The sequence below is a fragment of the Plecotus auritus genome (assembly GCF_963455305.1).
Source record: "Plecotus auritus genome assembly, chromosome: 3".
Lineage (NCBI taxonomy): Eukaryota > Metazoa > Chordata > Mammalia > Chiroptera > Vespertilionidae > Plecotus > Plecotus auritus.
Window position 1 is genome coordinate 199325030 of NC_137772.1, and position 24036 is coordinate 199349065.

Here is a 24036-nt window from a genome sequence, read left to right on the forward strand (position 1 = left end):
ATTTGAATTTTTTTTTACTGAACTATATATCTAGTGCCATTTTTACTTCATATATCTAGTGCTGTTCTCCTATGGGGTTGTGGAATTTTTCATTTAATTTTTAGAAAAATTTTATATATTAAAGATGTTAACCCCCTGCATACAATAGTTGCAAATATTATATTCCATTTGTCATAAATCTTTTAACTTTGCTTCTTCTGTTATCATCCATAGGAAAGACTTATTAAGTTTGTTTATTTGCTTTGCTTTTGAGGGGCATTAAGGTTTATAATTAAACTAGAGGCCCGGTGCACAAATTTGTGCACTTGTGGGGTCCCTCGGCCTGGCCAGCGATCAAGGTCTATCAGGGGGCTGGCCAGTGTCGGGGAGGGACCCCAAGAGGTTGGCCAGCTATCCCCCTGATCAGGGCTTATTGGGGGGCCAACAGGCAGGGGGGAGGGACCATGGGAGGTTGGCCGGCCAGTCTGGGGGAGGTGCCGCGGGAGGTTGGCTGGCCGTGGGAGGTTGGCTGTGGGAGCACACTGACCACCAGGTGCCAGCTCCTGCGTTGAGCATCTGCCCCCTAGTGGTCAGTGCACATCATAGCAACTGGTCAACCAGTCGTTCTGCTTGTTTGGTTGTAAGGTTCGCTTAGGTTTTTATATATATATAGACTTATCAATCTTCTCCTTCATTGTTTCCTGAGTTTGAACCATGGTGAAAAGTTTTCCTCACTCCCATATTATAAAGGAATTCATTCATATTTTCTTGTGGTGCTCATATTATTTTTTTAACCTCTACAACTCTGATGCATTTGGAAATTATATTAGAACTTGAGGCCCAATGCACAAAGATTCATGCAAGAATAGGTCTTCCTTCCCCTGGCTGCCGGCACTGCCTTTGCTCCAGCCCGGAGCCACCTTTCTGCTTTCGCTCCGGCCCAGAGCTGCCTTCCACCTCTTGCCTTGTCGTGTCAATTTGCATATTCCCTCCATATTGGCTGTGGGTGCCGCCATCTTTGTCATGGAGTCATGGTCAATTTGCATATTCCATCTTTATTAGATAGGATAGGTTTTAAGTGAATTTATCTTTTTTCCATATGACTGTAAAGTTATCAACCTGATTTACTAAAAAGTCTATATTTTCCCCACTCATTTGAGATATCACCTTCACTGTATACTGCCATTTACATTTCTGGAGTTTCTATTCTTTTCCCTTCCTTGATCTATTTATCTATCTTGTTTAACAATGACCTTAATTAAACATATTTTACTTTTGGTAATACTTTTACTACTACCACTGTCTCTACTACTAATCTACACAATACCACTAATAATAAGGCAATCAGTTGTATTTTTAAAAATTAAGTGCCTTCACCAGTGTCACTTCATTTTCACTATATACCTGTGAGGTAGGTAGGAAGAGCACTGTCTATCCTTTTACAGGGGAAACTTTATATAATTTGCCTCTGCTACTGTAGCACCTACATATCTTTATCATATCACATTATACTGAAATGACCTATTTATGAATACAATTAGAAATTCCTATGTCTTACATGCTTAGAATATGGTAAATGCTCAATCAGTGCTTGTTATTGTTAAACTGAGTGTAGGGACAGATACATAATTTATTAAATGACTTACCCAAGGCCTCCCAAAATGGCTAAAAGGGAACCAAAACCCAGGCCTTACTTTTGCTATATATTGTACTCATTTTATTACAGCACATACTGAAGCATGAAGCATAGAAAACAGCATCCACAGAAGTCTCTGACCCTGTCTCTCAGAGGTCCGTGGTCTGTGGATCACAGCTAAGCAGTACACGCCCTCCTGTTAGTCTGTGAAATGGGTTCAACAAGCCAAAAAGCGTCTGAGAGATCTTCTCTGTCAGCCCCAAATAACAAAAAAGAGGAAAATTAAAGTGTGAGCTTTTATCGAAAAACCACTCTGACATTTGCTGGAGTATATAAACTATACTAATAAAAGGGTAATATGCTAATTAGACCAGGAGACCTTCTGGATGTCCTTCCAGACAAAGCCATGGTGGCGGGGCCGAGGCAGAGGCGGTTAGGAGCGATCAGGCCAGGAGGGGAGGGCAGTTGGGGGTGATCGGGCCAGTGGGGGGGGGAGTTGGGGGCAAGCAGCCCGGCGTGGGGGGGGGAGGGGGCAGTTGGAGGCGAGCAGGCCAGCAGGCAAAGTGGTTAGGGGTGATCAGGCAGGCAGGCAGGTGAGCCGTTAGGAGCCAGTGGTCCCGGATTGTGACAGACATCCCCCGAGGGGTCCCAGATTGGAGAGAGTACAGGCCGGGCTGAGGGACATCCCCCTCACGTGCATGAATTTCATGTACCGGGCCACTAGTTATCAAATAATTATCTTTGTGTTTGTGTGTGTGTGCATGCTATATATGTATATAATGTGTAGATTCAAAATTTCTAAATAACTATTTAGTATCCATCCATTTGCTTTTCAATCTCATATTTGAAAAAATATTCATCTAAATAAAGAAATAAAATTATTCAAGTTATACAGATATATGTCATTAACTGCCAGCCTATTGTGATTCACATGTTAAATTTTTTAACATGCAATAAAGTAAGCTTGCTTTGGACATTGACCAAAAAATTTATTAGCTGCTAGTAAAAGTTTAACAGGAAATGTTTGTCACTGGTTTACTATACACAATACTCTATAAAGTGAATATTTTGGAGTTTTTTTCATTTTGTTTTGTGTTGCCAAGTTATAAGATCACCCAACTCTGATGAAGTAAAACTCTTCCCTCTTGCAAAGTATATAATCTTTATTTTGGCTTCTTCCTCTCTGATGACTAAATTGGAAATTCCTCAAAGCTGTAATTCAAAGCCATAGGTGACCTTAAAGAAATGATTTTTTATATGCTACCTTTTATTTTAAGGTAACTTTTCAAATGTGGACCGTGCATTCCATTATGTTTAGCTGTCAAGCACGGCCTTCATTTGCATTTCTTCCCACTGCTATAATTTTGAGAACTGGCAGGTGACCAAAGAAGAAAAAATGTGCATCTACCATCTAGAGTGCAATGTAGGCTTTTTTATTATAATTAACTAGCATAGATATTCATGATTAGATGAAGGTCAGAGGAGCAGAACATCAGAGCCAAGGACTTGAAGGTACAAAGAATAGAAAAATTGCTTTCTAAAGTTTTTTTTTTAAATAGTAATGGTGACAATCTTTAAGTTTTGCAATAAAACACTTTAAATAGCTCATCTGTTTTATTTTAAAATGTGCACGGCTGGTGTGCTTGCACATTTAAACTGGAGCTTGAAGTCTCAGTTGCATTTTCATTCCAGTTTTTTTTTTTTTTTTCAACTTCCCATTTCTGCTCCTGATACAGAAAATCAATTTGGGAATTATAATGACAATGGATTTTTTTTAAAGGCTGAGTCTACATGACACCCAAAATTATTTGTACTGAGGCATGAGTTTTCTATTAAGTCTAATGGATTAATCCAAGGAGGCAGTGTGATGTGTAGATGGAGATGTTTTCAACTCCTAATTTTCAGTGATAACTCTGTGATTTGATAAGACAGGCAGATTACCATACAGTTTCTTTGCTTGCCCTCTCTATCTAGCTTATTGGCTCTCTTTCAGTCCAGCTGATCAATTTAGGTTTATTACTTCTCCAGCCCTCTGACTTAAAATGCACATTGTTTACTCTTCCTCCACCTCCTTGACTAAGTTTTCTCCTCCTAATTGATGCAGAGCCCTAGGATTCATTCCAGGGACCCTGGCTCTTCTCTTCTCACCCTCTTTCCTTAAGTAACCTCTAGTCCCATAGTTTTTAATGCCAACTATACACCAAGTGCTCAGTTTCATATAGAAACTTCTCTTCTTACCTTGAAACTCATGTACCTGACTTCCTATTCAACTTTTTTTTAATCCTCACCCAAGGATATTTTTTCCATTGATTTTTAGAGAGAGTGGAAGGGAGAGGGAGAGACAGAGAGAAACACTGATGTGGGAGAGACACATCCATTGGTTGCTTCCGGTATCCCCCAGACCAAGGCCAAGAGTCTGCAACCAAGGTATGTGTCCTTGACTAGAATCCTTCAGTCCACAGGCCAATGTTCTATCCACTGAGCCAAACCAGGTAGGGCCCTATTCAACATTTTGACTTGGTTATCTAAATCTCAAAGTTAATCTGATCAAAATTCAACTCTTGATTCTTCTAACTTCAAACTTACTCCTTTTTCATCTTTTCCATCTCAGTGTAAGTCACCAATACCCAGTGATTCAGGATAGAAAAAGTAGCCATCCTCAATTTTCTAATTTCTTCAACCTCTTTTCACATCAGAAAATGCTATTGATGGTTCAAAAGCACATCCCATCTTGTTCACTGCTCTTCATTGCAACTATTATGTCCAAGTTATCATTACCTTTTGTCTGTCTCCTAGCTTCCTGATTCCTAAAATCCATTATCCAACCAGAGTTTCAGAGTAAATTTTTTAAAAATATACATCTTTACTCTGCATAAAACATCTTAATGGTCTCCCATAACACTGAAGATAAATCCAAGCTCCTTGCCTTGATGTAACATCTGACCCCTGACCAACTCTTGGACCACATCTCCTCCCAATCTTTTTCTCACTAACTGAGCTACTCCTTCATTGGTTTTAACTGTTCCTGAACTTCTCCCAGCTCATGACGTGCCTGGTATATGCTTTCTGCAAAGTTCTTCACTTACTTCCCATCTATTCCAACCTCAGTTCAAATTTCAACTTTTAAAGTCTCCTCTACACCAAACCCTACAATGGGTCTCTAACTTACCTATTTTGTTTTTATCATTGGATTTGTCTAATATTTTCTTGCTTGCTTACTGTCATCCCCAGTAAAACTTAGCTTTTGCTTACTGCTATATTTTAAGGCCTAGAAAAGTACCCTGGCACACAGTAGGTACTTAATAAGTATATTAAATGAATAAATAAGTGCATTCACAATTGTTTGGCATCAATTATGAGCACTCACAGTGCTGGCTCAAATTTTAGACCTCATTCATGCTTAATCATTTCTTGTTCTTAACCATTTTGTTTTTTATTGCTTCATATCACCACATCAGATATAATTTTACTTGTTTAAATAAATTCATTTTTCAAAGCATGTATTCAGTTGAAGACAGTGTTACTCAAAGCCTGATCCATGGAACAGTGCTGATCAATAAACTGTTTATTGCAACAAAATAAATACAGACAATGAAAGAAAAGATGTAGAAGTATTTATGAGAAGTTGCATTTTATGTCTGCTGAATCTAATAATAAAAATATAAGGACTTATATTTGGAATGTCTTTGCTTCTTATTTTATTCGTTTGGTAGTTCATTTTTATTGTATTTCACAGATGCATTGACCATAACAGTTCAGAATTTTTTTAAACTGAGCTTTTAACACAGCTAGTTTAAGATGTACTAATCTAAGCTATCTCTCTTTATAAATAATATATAGCAATATTTAACTGTTTAATAAAATTATAGGTATCAATTTATCTTGCATAAGAGCAGATCCAAATTGACTTTGCAACAGATATATTTGTTTATACATAAAAAATAAAGAGTGAGTTTAAAACAAATATTTGATATAGTACTTAAATTTGAAATATAGAAAGAAAAATAGAGAAAAATATCTTTAGAAATAGTCTTTCATCCTGCAAATGGTTATCATTTAATAATAAAGCCTGTTTGAAAGTATAGAGTAAGTTGAATTGATGCCAGTAATAACCCTGGCATCAATTCTATCTATCTACCCAGCACTGTTTTGCAAGAGTTGAGCAGAGAACAGGTTGATAAGAAATGGAGACAAAATCATAAGGAAATGTCAGGAATGTAAGCCTCCTAGCCCAGACCTGTTCAAATTTGGTCTCTAGTCTGTTCATCAAGACATTCTCAGTTCTCATCCTACTAAAACCTTAAGTAAACTAATTGAAGTAGCTAGGAAAGTCTCATAAGAGAGCAATTCTTCCTGCAGTAATAAAGAGATATCCCTATTACTTTTTTCCTAAGAGATACAAACCTTAGCCACTTACAGGTGCTTCTGTCCCTTTGACCTTCTCAGTCCCTGGGCCTTTTATTTGTGTCTGGAAATAGTGACTAAAAAGAGGTAATAGTGACTACACATATGAGCCCATCTTGCATCAGCAATTACCCAACATACTTCCACTTGACCTCTCAACACACTTCACAGAGGCCACCAAAGAGCCACTGCTGTAGTAATTCTTGGTCACTAATAATTTGGACTGGATTTGATTCAGTGACTAAGAGGTAAAAGGCTCCATATTCAATTACCAGGCCCCAGCTTCCACAATTAATCAAAGACTGACATAATAGATCTATTACAACTCTCAAAGAAAAGACCAGGTCAAATCAATATAATCATTCTAACCATAAAAAGAAATATTAATATTCTTTATTCAAATATAAAATTCAAAACTCTATGGTATTTAAATGAACTTGGTTAGAATGCATTTCATCTAGAATTTTATTCTAGGAAACTTGAACATTATCAAGATGACAACCAAACTCTACTTTGAGTTTTTATAGCAGCCTTCTTTGGAGAAACTCAGAAATTTTCACACCTACTTTACCATTTACCCTGAAACTATGGTTTGGTGTCTAATGTAATTTGCAGAAGGATTTATCTGCTCAACGGGGTTCTGTAAAAAATTGTAACAATCATAATAACACAACTGAATTGTTAACTAAACAGTGGTCTTTTATCTGTCCTGTATCAGGAAATCCTAAGGGAGTCAAAGAAAAGGTGGAATCTGAATCATAAAAGAAGCAACAATGCTGTTGCAAATCATTAGCAGTAAGGGACTGCAAACATCTAAAGCATTACAATGCTTCTGCTACTAAAGCGACAGACATATAAACTCAGAGGAAACTACTGGAAAAGTCAAAAACCCACTAATCCAATCTGAACTTTTAGTGACACTATCAACATGTAATAAAGTCATCTAAAGAGTTCAAAGTTTAACCTTATGTCTGAAATTTAAGGATAAAGTCAAAGCAGAGAACACATTTCCCTTCATCTCCATGTCAAAATAAGAAACCACCTTCTACATGACAAGTAATGTGAAGATTATTTATATAACACTTTATATTAAAAAATTGTACCAGTTCTTTGTACCAGTTCTAAGACTGTAAAAGAAAGTTCAGGTTGTCTTATCCACTAATGAGTTAAAGTTAGAGACTTCTGAGAGATTCTAAAAATTTTACTTTGGTGTTTTTTGTTCTCCTTTCTTCCCCTTTTTAATATGTTCCCATTGATCTTACCTTTTTCATGTTTTACATCAGCTGTCAAGCACCACCTTGGGCTGGTCACCAAAATGCCAGAACCCTTGTCAGAGCTTGTTTCTTTGAATTCAACCCCTTGGGTGCTAAAGCCTTCTCAATCACTTTACTGTCCTTCATCCATACAATTGTCATCTTTCTGATTGACATCTTGGGAAATGAAAGAACAATTCCTTTACTAATACATACTGTCTCCAATTATTTGCAGGTTGCTCCCTTCTGACAACCTTTGGGGTGTTGGTTAATGCACTGAAAACATGCTGTCTGCGATATTGCCATCTTCGTGGAAATTTGACGAGCTGGTTAGACCATGCTAAGGAAAAAAATGGTGGCAGTTACAGTGAGCTCCACGTGGAAGAGACAAAATGTTTCCTCAACCTTCTCCCTCTCATCATTTTTCAGCTTCTTTACAAAATGTGCATTATGCAGGTAAGGAAGGGTAATTAGTACTACCCAATAAAATAATTGCATATAACAAATAAACACTTGTTTTCATCCCAGCAAACATTTCCCATACATTTCATCAGGCAGTTAAACTGTAAATGCTTCTAATTATTACAGGCTCTAATTTCAAGAGCTAAGTGGGGGCAGGTAGAGGCATACCTGAGGAGAATCTTGTTATGTTTCTACCACAGAACTATAAATGTCTGGTGGTAGGTGCAGACAACACTTCAGAGTGCATAAGAGCAGCAAATAAAAATATGAGATCTATGAGCAATTACCCAACCTCCCTTTAGCCAAAGGTTTTGCCTTCCTCCCTCATTAAGCCTTTAAAAACTGCTACTAACAAGTAGCTAAATTGACTGATTTGAGTACCACCCCCACTGTACTCTTAAGTATAAGTACTAATAAGCAAGTGATTCTCTCCCTACCCACTCGCAGTTCCTGATGAATTAGTCAGTCCCTATGCTGTGGAGAAATCAGAGGAAAAACACTAATTCCAAAGTATCTTTTATAAATGTATGCTATTTAAACAATTTTTGATGTAGTAATGCTCAAAGGTTAACATATTTGTGAAGAAATATTATGATTTCTTAATATATTCTCATATATCAAATCATTACAAAAATCCTTCAAGAAATTTGGGACTGTCTTTATCGCTAACTCCCAACTTGGAATTTAGATGGCTACTGAGGGAGTTGTATTGATATATCATAGACCCACAGAGCTGAAAAGAAATTTAGAGACTAACTTACTCAACCACTTCATTTGCTGAAAAGGAAACTGAGGCTCAGAAAAATTGATTTTGGAGGGACACAGCCATTCTTGGAACATAGCCATTCTTGTTTGTTTGTCATACTGTGTTCTACTTATAAAAACAGCAGAATTGAGTAACTGAAATCGAATCCGTATGTAGATATAATTTCTATCTGATCCTTTACAGACACTTTTGGTGACCTTTACTCTAAACACGCATGAAAGCTAGGCTGACTGAGTAGATTCAAACTTCCTCTTGACTCCACAATAGTAGTTGGCACAAAAACCCAATAATATTACCCATATACATGATAATCAATACCATAAACACGATTTAGAATGAAAAAATTAATGAGCACAAAATCACTAAGTGATTTATAGCTGGCCTTGACTTTTCTATACAAGTAACACAAATTACTGATTCTTTGTCTTCATAATGTAGTGACACCTGATATTTCTTTTGACTGAGCCTTCTCTGAAAAATGTCATATATTTTTTAATTTGACACAAATTACAATTCTGATAAACTAATTTGTAAGCATTTCACCAAATCTAGGGGCCCATTTTATTGCAAAGAACCAAAATGGATACTTATTGACAACCTATATGTGTCATAGCTTCTTAAAGATGATTTCACAGTATCTAATTTAATCCCCACAGCAAGCCTACATAGCTCATACTGTCATCCTAAATCTGAGGCTCAAGAGACATTAAATGTCTTGTAACTTGCTCAAGGTCACCTTACTAGTATGTGGCATAGCACCCATTCCAACACAGAGCTGATATCAACTCCCACACTCTGCTATTACCCACAATGCCTTTCTTGCAGCTGGGTTAAAAATACAGACTATATAGGTTCCACATTATATACAGTCAAGTTTGTCAGAAACTTCAAAGAAAATAGTTAGAATGTACTCAAGAGACACAAAGGAAACTTCCATTGGGATAGGCTGGAATTAGATTTTTGCTTCCAGAAGAAATAATCACCAGTATAAAGATCATCAAAGAACCAAGAATAAAACATCATAGAATTTCACATTTTAAATTTAGTAGCCATTATTAACCTTCAGTTCCAAGACATACATTAAAAATATGTTGATATGAAGGCCAATAATGTTGCCATTTGACATTCCTTGGCCATTCAAAGGTGAAAATAAATCTCTATTGATAGCAATTATTTCTGAATACTGGGAGGCTTGTCTGAAGTAAAAGTATTTAAAATTTTAAAAGGGGATGATTTTAGAACTTGAGGCAGAAGCAAAATGATTTCAAGCTTTTAAGACACTGGAGCCTTTTCTTAGATTAGGCAATATATTAATATTGCTTCACTAAAGATTAATAGTACATTTGCCACATTACTAAGTTAACAGGTTTCTGTGTCTGTGATTCATGCTGATAATAACTTTATTCCTATTAACAATAATTCTCACTTGAAATCAGTAACAGAAACTTCCAGGTTGTGCGGGGAGCCTTTCAGTCTTATAGTGGTTCTGCTGCCAGCACTTTTTTAAATATATATATATCATTCATTGCCCTCTGATGGGGCGATATGTGCCTAATAAGTTTATTCAACTAGCTAATGTTCCCTTCACCTTTGCCATCTGTACCCAAGCAAAACAATCCTTGTTTACAACCCCATGGGTCAAATTAAAGATAAATTATCACCAGGACAGCCCTAACCAGTTTGGCTCAGTGGATAGAACGTCGGCCTGCAAACTGAAGGGTCCCAGGTTCGATTCCAGTCAAGGGCATGTACCTTGGTTGCGGGCACATCCCCAGGAGGGGGTGTGCAAGAGGCGGCTGATCGATTTTCTCTCTCATTGATGTTTCTAACTCTCTATCCCACTCCCTTCCTCTCTGTAAAAAAAATCAATAAAAAATATTTTTAAAAAATAAATAAATAAATTATCACCAGGATATATTTTATATAGATAGAAAAAAAAATCTCCTTGAAAATGTGGTCCATTCCTACATAGCAATAGGCTCATTGTTTATATACCCTCTCAAATTGCACAATTAATGATAGAGAAGAAGTTAGTGAAGGTTTCAAATGGGAAGTTATCTTCTGGATGTTTGAGCAAGGCTGCCCTCCCAGGATGGTGGAAAGATAGGAATCTTGAGGTAGTTCCCACACTATTAAGAAAAATTGGAGAATCCACTCCTCAAGAGCAAGACTTGGGTTGACTTTTCCTCCAATCCACTTAGTAGCTTTGTGTGCTACTGAGAATTAAAGAAATTCTCTGCTCCTAATGATAATGATAAAGATTTGATTATTCCAACAAAGCTCATAAACTAGAAAAGTGAAGAGGGGCCCCCTTTTCCATGACAATGTGCTTTAGTTCTGGTGTTATAGCCTAACAACAGGTTTGGAATATGAGAGGTTCCAAGTTAGGCTTAGAGTTTTAGTTCGTATTTGAGTTATTTTAAAAATAAAGACATTCTAACTCAACTTAGAGGACTTGGAGTGAGGCAGAGCGTTTCTTTTTTCTTTCTTTCTTTCTTTCTTTTTTTTTTCCCCCCTTATCTGCTACTTTTTCAGGTAGTTCCCTTTCTGGTTCTCTAGTGCCACATATTGATTTAAAAGGAGAGGAGAGCCCTAGCCCATTTGGCTCAGTGGATAGAGTGTTGGCCTATGGACTGAAGGGTCCTGGGTTTGATTCTGGTCAAGGGAACGTATCTCTGTTGCAAGCTCTATCACCGGCCCTGGTTGGGGCATGTGCAGGAGGCAACCAATCTATGTGTCTCTCTCATACTGATATTTCTCTGTCTCTCCCTATTCCATCCCCGTTTCTTGCACTCTCTCCAAAAATCAATGGGAAAATATCCTCAGGTGAGGATTAAAAAAAGAAAGAAAGGAAGGAAGAAATGTTCTGGAACTCACCAAGAGAAATATATATATTAGAGGCCCAGTGCAGGAAATTCATGCACTGGAGGGGGGTGTCCCTCAGCCCCGCCTGCACCCTCTCCAATCTGGGACCCCCCCAGGGGATGTCCAACTGCCAGTTTAGGCCCGATCCCACAGGACCTAAACTGACAGTCGGACATCCCTCTCACAATCTGGGACTGCTGGCTCCCAACCACTCACCTGCTTGCCTGCCTGATTGACCCTAACTGCTTCTGCCTGCCAACCTGATCACCCCCTAACCACTCCCCTTTCAGCCTGATCAACGTCTAACTGCTCCCCTGCTGGCCCAATTGCCCCAATGGCCCTTCCCTGTCAGCCCGGTCGCCCCCAACTGCCCTTCCCTGCAGGCCTACTTGCCCCTAACTGCCCTCCCCTGCTGGCCTGGTCACCCCTAACTGCCCTCCCCTGCTGGCCTGGTCACCCCTAACTGCCCTCCCCTGCCGGCCATCTTGTGGTGGCTATCTTGTGACCACATGGGGGAGGCCATCTTTGACCACATGGAGGCGACCATCTTTGTGCAAGGATGTGATAGTCAATTTGCATATTACCTCTTTATTATATAGGATAATATATAATAAAACTGAGAACACAAAATAAAAAAAGAAATTTAAAAAAATTTTTAAAGGAGAGTAGAGCCACAAGTATGTCTTCTTTTTCTCATGTTGCTTGGCTCATGTTAGAAATGAGGCCAATCCACAAACACAGCCTCTAACAGGTTATGTGTTTTTCCATGGGCCCTTCTTCTTGAGAAAAAATCATGCTACTAAACTGCTCTTAAAGGATCTATTCTAACCCCAAGCTTTTTTCATCAGAGTGAAAACAAAACACTTAGTACTTTCTACTCGTTTTTGCTTTACTGTTCAAAGAAAAGCTATATGTAAAACTGAAGTTATTTGATTTTTTGTGTCATCCTAAACACAAAAGTGGGGCCATTTTTACTTTTCATAGGAAAATTAAGAAGATAGACTAGCTGACAAAAGATTCCTTCATAAAGAATCAATAGTATTGTCAATAGACTACACAGAGCTCTTACTGCCCTTTGGTGGCTCATAATTGGGACCTTGAAGACCAAGGGAACATTCAGATCATCTGTCACAGACAAGGCATCTGCTGCAGGATTCTTTCTCCAAAGTTAAACCACTGTGTTAATGCTTGACTCCTTTGCCCTCTCTACTATAGATTCCTTCAGGATATTATCTGCAGACCATGAATTCCAACCTGAATTTGGATGGATTTCTTCTGCCAATTGCAGTCATGAATGTCACCAGCATCCTGCCACTATTAATTCTGGCTCCTTGTATGGAATATTTCGGCACCTGCCTATTTCCCTCTAAGAGAGATGGACCATTTCTGCTGGCGTGCATTTGTAAGTACAATTTACAAGTAAATTATTTGCAACTTTTTAAAATAAAAATATACTCTACTGAGATCTAAGCTGGAGATATGCTCTACAAGGCAAGTCTGATTTTGACAAATTGGATAGAAGGTGAATTTGAGATTGATAGCAGGTAATCTCTATGCAGATATCAGTGTCTGCCCCATTTTCCTCTCATTCTTTTATGCCTTCTCACTAGACACACCTGATAGAAAGACATGGTAAAACTTCCAGTACCACCAAATGGCCTATCCTTCTTCAAGCAAAGTAGTCCTCACTCCTAAGTCAATGTTGAGTATGTTTTTAAAAATTAACTTAAGTAATGAACCTAAAGAGTTAACTTCTGAACCAGTAGCAAAATTTATGAAAAATTAGTACATTAATTCAAAGCTTCAGTATAGTACTTTTTCAAATAGTAAGGTATATAGCAATAATTTTCCAACATCAACATTTTTTTCCGGCTTTATTGAGATATAACTGACATATAATATTGTGTAAGTCTAAGGTGTACGGTGTGATGATTTGGTACACATATTTCGAAATGTTTACCCACAATAGGGTTAGTTAGCACATTCTTTGCCTCATATAATTACCATTTTGTTGTTGTTATGGTGCTTAAGAACATTAAAGCTCTACTTTTGTTTTTTTAGTAAAAAAAAAAACATTTAGGACACCCTAGCCGGTTTGGCTCAGTGGATAGAGTGTCAGCCTGCAGACTGAAGGGTCCTGGGTTTGATTTCGGTCAAGGGCACTTACCTCGGTCGCAGGTTTCTCCCCAGCCAGGGCCCTGATCGGGACTCATGCAGAAGGCAACCAATCAATGTGTTTCTCTTACATCAATATTTCTTTCTGTCTTTCCCTCTCTCTTCCTCTCTCTAAAAATCAATGGAAAAGTATCCTCAGGTAAGGATTAAAAAAACATTTAGGATGTTATACTTAGAACACAATTAGTGGACCATAAGATATATTTTTCTGATTGAAATAGGAGAGAAGAAGCTGAAGCCCATTCTGATAACACTCTCTTCTCCCTAGCTGTGTTCCCTGGGCACTGACATGGGCAAGAAGACAGGTCCTGGTACAGTAAAACCAGGATCAATCTAAGAATCAGAGATCTGGATCTCAGCCCTTGCTCTGCTACTGGGTGACTTTGAAAAGCCACATAACCTTTTTTGTCTTCTGATTCACTTATTATTGGCAATGAGGGGCACACCCTAGATAAACCCTCTATTCTGTAAGACTTTTGAAATCACTCAGGATGACATCAGTACTTGGAACACAGTCCTGACATATTGTGAAAACTCTACAAATGTTAGCTAGTATTGAGTCATCATTTGCAATTGTTTGGTAGGCATAAACAGAAAGCAAAGGGAGTTGGAAACTCTTGAGAAATATCATATAATGGTAATCTGATGTCTTATTGTCTACTTGAGAAATAATTCCCTTGAAATAGTTAGGGCAGGCATTTTAAGGGCTCCTTTCTCTTTGTTAATCTGTTCTTATTCTTAATTCATCCTTTTCAGAGATCTGTGGAGACTATGCAATCTTCTAGTAACACATTTTTATATTTTTTGCTGGTTCTCTGTTTATAGAAGTTACATTTTAGTGTGCTTCCTGTTACTTAACAATACCAACAAGATTACTCCAGATCCCATCACAGAGTAGATATATTTTTGGAAAGAACTCAAAGTGACTAACCTCACCTTAGTTTATCTTATTTTGTTGTCTTCAGTTATAGAAGCCTTTAGTACATAACCTTTTCTGAATTATTTCCTAAGCCAAACCCTGGCATTATCTATTGTAACAGGGTTAGGCAAATTATAAATATTAATAGGTTTTGGCAAACCTTAAATCTTAAAAAGTGGTTTTTTTTGTGTGTATGACAATGTAGAAATCCCCAAACCTGTATTTAGTGAATGCCCAGCATTATTTGAAGATACAAAAGAAAAGTAAGATATTGTACATACCCTCAGCAAGCACACTATTAAAAAAGAATGAATGCAGGACAAAATGGAGGTAAATGCATATTGCAAAATGGCAAAGCATTTGCAGTCTTATCTAGTACCATGAAAATCCAGTTTGAACTTCTAATTTTGCTTAATTACAAAAGAAGAGTATTATGCTGAGCAAAATAAGCCAGTCAGAGAAAAATAAGTATCACATGATCTCACTCATATGTGGAATTTAATGAACCAAATAAACTGATGATCAAACATAGACCCAGAATCATAGAAGCATGAACAGACTGTTGAACCTCAGAGGGAAGGAGGGGAGGGTGGTTGGGAAGAGATCAACCAATGAACTTGTATGCATATATGCACAACCCGTGGACACAGACAATGGGGTGGTGAGGGCCGGGGGCGGGGGGGGGGGGAGAGGGAGGTTGGAGGGAGAGGGAGAACTGAGCGGGCTGGAAGAGGTTAATGGGGGAAAAGAAGGACCTATGTAATACTTTCAACAATAAAGATATAAAAAATAAACAAAAACAAAAATAGAATATCTTAAATTGGGCTACTTTAGGAAAAATATGCTTCACAACATGGCTGAAAGAACTACATTAAAAATCCTTCCTGAGAATAGGAAATCTGAAATTCACTTTAAACATAAGCAACTTTCTCTTGGACAATTCTCCAATCTTACATAGTGGAAATCATGTCTGTTCTTAAAGAAAGATAGAAAATTTTTCTAGATAGAGGGAACCTGATATCTGACAGTTACCTGATATATTGTTTGATGTTAATGAGTTAACATTGCCCTACAAGATTGGTAACAGAGTTGTTGGGCAGTAAAAAGAAAAAACTCGACTCATTTGAAAAACCTGAGCCAAGTTCCACTAAGTACAGAATACTGAACTCGGTTGTTTCTGAACCGGACTTCATTCATTTGTTCATTTACATGCTTATTCATTTTTTCGCATAATATTTTGCTATGGGAATATAAAAAAATACGATAATATTTGTCTTTAAACCAGGTGTTTAAGTTTTCCATATTCTGCTTATGATTATAAAAGCTGATGTTTCATCAGGACAAATAAGCACAAACCTATGGCACTTTATGATCATAATTTATGTAACTGAATTAGTCTAATATTAAAATTTCTTGTCACTTTGAAGTCAATACCTTAAAAATGTGAGGGACATATGTGTATAAATTATGAATAAACAAATTTTTATTAGTTCTTAATTTGAAACTAGACACTTTCATATATGGATCCCACTTAAACTCATGATAAACCAGCATGTGAAAGGTCAAGGATCTCAAAGTTAATGTGTCATTTGAATTCACTTATTCTAATTCTCAAACCATTGCATCATCATCATCATCATCATCACCATTATTATTATTATTATTATTATTATTATTATTCCAATTCCCAGTTATGCATAGCTATTAGGTTATATAAGTTAAATTATCAGTGTTAATTTTGCATCCTTACTGTTATTTTCAAATAAGGCTCTTAAGTGAATGAAAAAATTATTTTGTTACCACAATGGAAAGTTACTCGTTAGACCCCCATTCCCTTCCACATTCAGTCCTTCTCTTCCCAGGACTGTCATGTGTAATAAGGCAGATGGTGCAGACAATGCCAACGCCTAGTGTTGGATGTGGATAATCACAACCCAGGACAAGAGTGAGGAATGGGGAAATCTCAGTCAGTTGGTCAAACTAAAAATTTAATAAGGAAAAAATAAACTTACCTTTGTAAAGTCTATCTTATAAGCAATGCAACGAAAGAGGGGCTTCTGACTCAATATATGACATTCATGAGTTTATCACTTAAAGAAATCAAGAAGGATATCACAGTACTATCTATTTAAAATATCTCCAAAACTTCCAGAACTGTGAAAGACAAAGGCTTGATATGCTCAGAGTGTTTCATCAAGACTATTTTTCCTAACATTACATATGAGGGGGTTTATCTATTTAAAAGTCAACCTTAATTTGCCAAAAATTTAGAATCAGTGATATCATTGTGATTTATCTGTATGTTAATTGGACATACTTCATTTAGCCTTTTCTAGTTCAAAAATGTTTGCATCATGAGTATTTCCTTTGTTTAGCATTAATTAAAATCCTGCAGTATGTGGCATTTAGTAGTTAGTGCTGACACACACAAGTATTAATCTGACTAAAATTAGCCTAATTAAGATTGTTATTAAGCCTTACACAAAGCAGAAGTGTACAGCACAGTGGGTAGCAATTATCTTGGCTTTTAAATGACATTTAGATTGAAATGTGGATGAAGTACATTGAAATATCTGCCAGACCTTCCTCTTTAAAATAAAAACTTGAAAATTTAAATTCTAACTCAAAGTTCGTTTGATGTAGGTAGAGCCAAGGTGTTGGTCGGTTTTTACATAACTGGTAACTTCTACCAGTTCTAATAATTGGTTGAGATACAAAGTTTTGTGGGGGGGGTTTTTTGTTTTTTTTTGTTTTTTTTTTTTTTGGTTGGAACCAAGGTGATTGATAAATTAAAAATCGAGTCAGGGATCCAATCATCTTCATCAAAAATAGGATTACTTGGCCAAAACTACTTTTCCTCTACTATAATTTCAGAACTGATCGTTTTTCCTGAGAAATATCACAGTGTATACCCATTGCAAATATCTGATAAGAGGAAATTTGTGAACACTAAAAAAAAGGAATGTGTAAATATCTAGTCTGAATAACTCATTTGCTTAATAAAAATATATTAATGTTCTTATTTTTAAAGTTGACAGCAATATTGGAATTATATCTGAGGTGAAGTAGACAATCTAGTATACTATCTGAGGCAATAATTAATGGCTTTATAGGTGCATGTATGTATCTAATGAGTTACCGGTTCCTTTCTCAGAAATTAAAACACAAACTGCAGTTGAATCTCCTAAAATGAGTTCCAGTAATCTAAAGAGAAACTAAAGACAGAACACAGATAGCTCAATTCAAACAAAGAAATACATCACTAATCGGAGAAACAACAAAAGTAAAAAAGACATGCCAACCTAATGGTGAGAAATGTCTTCCACAAAGGTGTCTCTGTGAGAGTGGTTTTTGGACTACCAGTATGTTTTCAGAGGAGCAAATTTCCCATTTTGGAAACTTGCCAAAATAATGGATCTAAAGACAATTTCTCAAGAACTCAATAGAATTTCACACTTACGGTTATGTTATATATCAGAGACTCATGCATCAGACTACCCATAAAAAACCCATAGTTTTTTTTTCAGTGAGTAAATTTAGCCAATAACTGAAGAATCTTAACATTTCTATTTCTCAGTGTGGGATTTTGCTTCAGTACAAAATGGTAAGTGCAACCTTAATGTTTGAATAAATTCTGACTTTCTTTTATTTCATTGTGGTCTAATTTGACAAATTATTACATGGTGGGATAATAGAATAAACTTTAAGAGCTTCAATACTCTTATGGATTTGTCTACAACCACGTAGCCAATATTAAAATATACATTATTTATCTGAGTATAATATTTCCTTTGGAACCATGTGCTTTATCTTGTAAATACAGGCCCGCTAGAGGTTTAAAATGTGTACATTCTGATAAACTGCACTCTGCTTTGGACGAGTTATGATCTCATAGAAGTTAAGAATAAAAATGGAGTGGATTAAATTTAGGTTGGAATCAAACTTTGTTTTGAATTTCAAAAAAAAGTCATTTTTCACTGGCACCAGAGTGCAGGAGCAAATAAAAAGCAAATGTAGTTATCTAGATCCTTCAGGTAAAATATGCTTTGCCTGAAAACGTCTGGATAAATAAGTTAAATATTTGTGCTTCACTTGAAATTGTCTGGAGAACTATCTTTCACTGGATTTTGCTAGATCCGTTCTCAGAGTGCTCTATGCTGGAGTAGTACTTCTCAGAGTGTAATGTGAATCTCCTAGGGATTTTGTTTAAATGCAGATCTGATTCAGTCCTCCTCGGTGCAGCTTGAAAGTCTGCATAGCTAACAAGCTCCCAGGTGATCCTTATGCTACTGGTCAGGGACTATACTTTGTATCAAGGACAGTAGAGAAGCCAAAAGACTGTTCTCTCACATTTCATACCCGTGTACAGGCAGCCATGACCCAGGTAAAAATGCCACAATTTCTCATGAGGTCAGAGCTGAAATTCAGGAGTAGGCAGCAAAAGCTGATGCCTTAACCTGTGCACTCGTGGGCCAAATCTGGCCCACCACTTGCTTTTGTACTGCCTGCAAGCTAAGAATTGTTTTAACAGATGAACAATTGCAATTGATTTGACAATAAAAAAAGTAACTTTGAGCACCAATTAAATAAAATTACATCACTCCCTAAAAGAATTATTTTGAATTCCATTTTTAAAAAATGTAGAAATGTATTCTATTTCCTGTTGGGTAAGTATCTACATATCTTTAAAATTTGCCTTTGTCCCACAGACACTAAAATGTTTATTACTGGCCTTTTACAGCAAATAATAGCTGATCTCTTGTCTAAACTATTGCCTCTGATGCTACATAGAACATGTGATAACAAAACAAAACAAAAAGTGGGGGAGGGGGGGTAAGTACACATGATGTTGTTTGTTTTTGTCTTTAAATATATTTTATTTATTTCAGAGAGGAGGGGAGAGGGAGAGAGAGACAGAAACATCATGATGAGAAAAAACATTGATTGGCTAAAATCAAGCCCTCAACCCAGGCATGTGCCCCTAACCAGGAATCAAACCATGACCTCCTAGTTCATAGGTCAACACTCAACCACTGAGCCACACCGGCCAGGCTAGACATGATGTTTTTTATCTAGATTACCTTAAATTAGTTAGAATAAGAGGTATTATAGCAGATTCTCGTAGAATTCAAATTCTAAAATAAAAAAAGCAAAGAAAGTTTGAAAAGTTATTGCTAAGCAGCTCAATGCTTTCTTCAAAGTTCATATGATTATCATGGACAATATGATTTGTTGTAATTTGAGCAGCTTAATTTTTATATAATACCAAAACATACCTGTATTAGTCTTCTAGGGCTGCCATAATAAGATACCATAAATTAGGGGCTTAAACAACAGAAATGTATTTCTCACAATTCTGGATGGTAAAAGTCCCAGATCAAGGTATGGGCAGGTTTGCTTTTCCCTGAGGGAGGCCTCTCTTCCTTGACTTGCAGGTGGTCACTTTTTATTGTGTTCTTCATGTGGCCTTTCCTCTGTGTATGCACAGACCTTGTGTCTTTTCTTATTCTTTTAAGGATACCAGTCATACTAAAGTTGGGCCCCATTCTTATGACCTCACTTAACCTTAATTATCTCTTTAAAGGACCCATCGTCAAAGTCACCTTGCAGATCAGCATTTCAACATATGAATTTCGAGTGAATACAATTAGGTCCAAAGAAGTATACATATGTTTAAAGTCACCTGTAATATTGGGTTACATATTATAATGGATTGGTAGCATTTTCCCCCCTCACTGATATATAAAAACATGTTTCTTCTGATAGTTGGATACATCTTAGATTGAAGGAAACATGGTAGCTTAGAAAACAAATAATGCTGAAAGCTTTCTAACAAGAAGTAACAGTCTCCAGCCCCAGCTTTCTCCACCACCCATAGTTGCTGTTGGCAAATCATTTTTAAATATTTAGGTGTTGTTTGTCTAAGTCAGTGGTCGGCAAACTCATTAGTCAACAGAGCCAAATATCAACAGTACAACAATTGAAATTTCTTTTGAGAGCCACATTTTTTAAACTTAAACTTCTTCTAACGCCACTTCTACAAAATAGACTCGCCCAGGCCGTGGTATTTTGTGGAAGAGCCACACTCAAGGGGCCAAAGAGCCGCAGGTGGCTTGCAAGCTGCAGTTTGCTGACCACGGGTCTAAGTTAAGAAATAATATAATTATTAAGTATATTTTTATTTAAGTCAGTAATTAGTTATATACATACAACTTATGGCAAAACCAAAGAATTTGATTCGCTTTTCTCATATAAAATTTTATTTTCTGTACTTAAAAAGTATCTGAGTTTTCATTTTTTATTTATTTAAAAATGGTTTTCCTTAAATTTTCAAACTGCTTCACCAGTTTTATCATACCATCACTAGCTTCCCCAGTGCTAACACAAATAGGGCAATGTCCCAAGGCTCCTTGTTCTCTGGAGATCTTTGCAGACTCCCATGCATTTGTTCTCTGCATGGTGTTCTCTGTCTCAACTACAGCCCCTCTAATCAGGTGTATGATGCTCTCCTGTTAGATCTCTAACTTACCCCTTCTTCTCTATTATCATTTACTAGAGGTCTGGTGCATGAAAATTCATGCACTGGAGGTGGGGGTTCCCTCAGCCCAGCCTGCCCCCTCTCACAGTCTGGGAGCCCTCAGGGGCGGGAGGCAACCCAGCGATCAGGGGAAGGCGATGCCCCCATCACACCTCTGCTGCTGCCACTGCCAGCAGTGCAAGCCTAGGCCTGCCCTGGTTACCTGAGCCTCAGGCGGCCCTGGGAGGCTGGGCAGCCACCATCCAACGCTTGCCTGCACCTCGGGCCGGCCTTGGGCGGCTGGGGGGCTGAGGGGACTGGGGGACTCCGGAGGCAGGCGCTTGGCAGGGGCGGGCCCGGCCTTGCCACGCACCTGCTGCCCCGGCAGGGCTGAGGGGAATGGGTGCTGCCATCTTGTGGCTGTGGGTGCTGCCATCTTTGAGGGCGGGGCAGTCAATTAGCATATTCCCTCCTTATTGGCTGTGGGCCCCACCATCTTTGCGGCGGAGTGAGGGTCAATTAGCATAGTCTCTCCTCATTAGATAGGGTATTTTAGCAACTTCCTAAGAAAGAGTACCCAGGAAGTATATTTTCCAAGAACTTGTATGATTGAAATGTCTTCTTTTCATCCTTGCACTTAATTAATTGGGGTACATAGAATTCTAGGTTGAAAGTCATTTTTCTTCAGAATTTTAAAATTATTGCTCTAATGTCATCCAGGAACTTGAGGAGCCCAGTGCCCTTCTGATGCTCATTCCTGTGTTTATGACCTCTTTTCCTAACTGGAGCCCTCTTCTCTCTACGATGCTCTAAATGTCATGTTATTGTGCCATGGTGAAGGATTAGGTACCAGGAACAGTAGCAGAGAAGAGAAAGTAGCAAGTAATTAGAGTAAAGTAAAAAGAACTGGCAAGATCATACAGGTCATGTTAAGGATTTTGGATTTCATCCTAACTGTATGGAAACCCTTAGGAAAAATTTAAGCAGAAGAGTAATATTGAATTTGCATTTACATAAGATCACCCTGACTGTTGGGTATGTAACAGGTTGTAGATGGGCAAGAGTGGAAACAGGAAGACCAGAATTTAATATGTTGTTACAGATAGTATTGTTTAAAAATTATGATTTGGATTAGAATGATGGCAGTAGCTATGGAGAGAAGCAAGGTAATTTACAAAAAAATTTTGGAAATAAAATCTAGAGAATTTAATAATATATTTGAAGATAGGGCAAAAGAAAAGGGACCCCAGATTTCTGCCTTGAGTACCTAAAGGTACTGGAGGAGGTGATGCAGAAGAGTGAAAGAGAAAAAGTAGGGGGAAAGATCCATTTGTGTATACTCCTCTTTGAAACCTTCCCTTAGACATTGTCTATCTGTAATTTTACTTCTTTTTTTTTTCTTGCCCCCACATGCAAATATTTTTTAAAATATATTTTTATTACTTTCAGAAAGGAAGGGGGAGAGAGAGAGAGAGAGAAACATCAATGATGAGAGATAATCATTGATTGGCTGCCTCCTGCAGGCCCCCCAGTGGGGATCAAGCCCACATCTAGGAATATGTCCTGACTGGGTATTGAACAGTGACCTCCTGGTTTATAGGTCAACACTAACCACTGAGCACAGTCGGGCTAAATGCAAATATTTTTTAAGGCATTGCTTAGGTGTTCTTTTCTTTCCTTCCTGAATCATTTTTCAATTCCACCTGACCCTAAATTCCAACTTTATGTAGATGATTCATTTATCTTTCTCTCTTGACTCAACCAATCTTCTGACCTATGATTCACATTTTCAATTGTTTTCTGAGCACTGCTCTCTAGGTTACCCTTTTGTAGCTCTAACTCAACTTTAAACCAAACTCATTTTCTCCATGTCTACTGTGGGTCTTATTTGTATTGTTGTCACCACCATCTTCCTAAACACCTAGACTTACAGTCAACACTGACATCTGCTGCTTCCATGTTCCTTGCTTCAGATGCTATGGTTTTATCAGTGGAATCTTGCGTTTGTACTCTCTATATTTTCTGGAAGTAAATGTCCTGATTGTAATTCAAGCCCCCATTGTACTTTACCAAGATTATTTTTAACCTCCTAACTATCTTTCAACCTTCAGTATCTTTCCCAGTCTATCAACCAGCACATGGCCTTTAGAGTAATAATTTCAAATGACAATTTTAATCTTTTCACTTGTGTCTAATATCTTCAATGATTCCATCATTGTCAGAGTAATTTCAAAATTCCTTAAAAGTATATTAAATGCCTCTTATGATCTGACCCTAATTTATGTTCTCCTCTGATTCCAAACAACTTGAGTTTCTCACCATTTTGAAAATTTGATTCACAACTTTTGCTTGTGCGATTTGTGCTGCCTTCACCTCTTCCTATTGAAACTCTTCTTCCTTTAAAGCATAAAATGATTCATCTCACTTCTCCATCTAGAAATGATTTCTTCCTCTTATATTCCCTAACAGAACATAAGTCTGCAATGACTGAAAATAGATATTGCTCATCTTATATCCCCCAACTGTACCTAATGTAATGCCTTGCATACAGCAACAGAGCAAATATTAAATTGAATTGACCTATTAGCTCTCTTTCTGATGAGTCTGTAATGTGCCAATTAATCTAGAAAAATGCAATTATGCAATGAATTTGGGCTTAAAGGTAGATCATATTGAAATTCATGTTTTTTATATGAGCTATTTACAAAACCAAAATCTCTACTTCATTATGAATGGGCCTTTATGAAACAATTTAAAATAATAATAAATAAATAATCCCTCAAATTTTCTAACTTATTCATATTTCCTCCCTTTTTTATGCCTTCTATTTCTTGGGAATTCAGTAAAGAACAGACTATTATTGATACATTCAAATGCTGAGATATAATTTTAAAAATTACCTACCAGTTTCTCTATCAAACAAAACAAACACTAGGTTGATTTTTCTGAATTGAAAACTTTGTCTTACCTGAAATTTTATGCAAGTTAGCAAGATGTGACTATCTCTAATTTTTAATGAAATTCCATTGAGCTAAATTTTGCCTATGCTTTAACAATGGG

General features: G+C 37.2%; 1 protein-coding gene across 1 annotated transcript in view; it reads left to right on the plus strand.

The window, feature by feature from the left end:
- SLC15A5 (solute carrier family 15 member 5) overlaps positions 1-24036 on the plus strand; it is a gene marked incomplete at both ends in the record, with an annotated part of 78816 nt that overhangs the window by 22494 nt on the left and 32286 nt on the right. Inside the window, 2 exons of the mRNA XM_080663120.1 lie at positions 7508-7728; positions 12581-12767. Of these exons, the coding sequence (XP_080519246.1) occupies positions 7508-7728; positions 12581-12767 (408 nt within the window). The remainder of the gene's footprint in view (positions 1-7507; positions 7729-12580; positions 12768-24036) is intronic.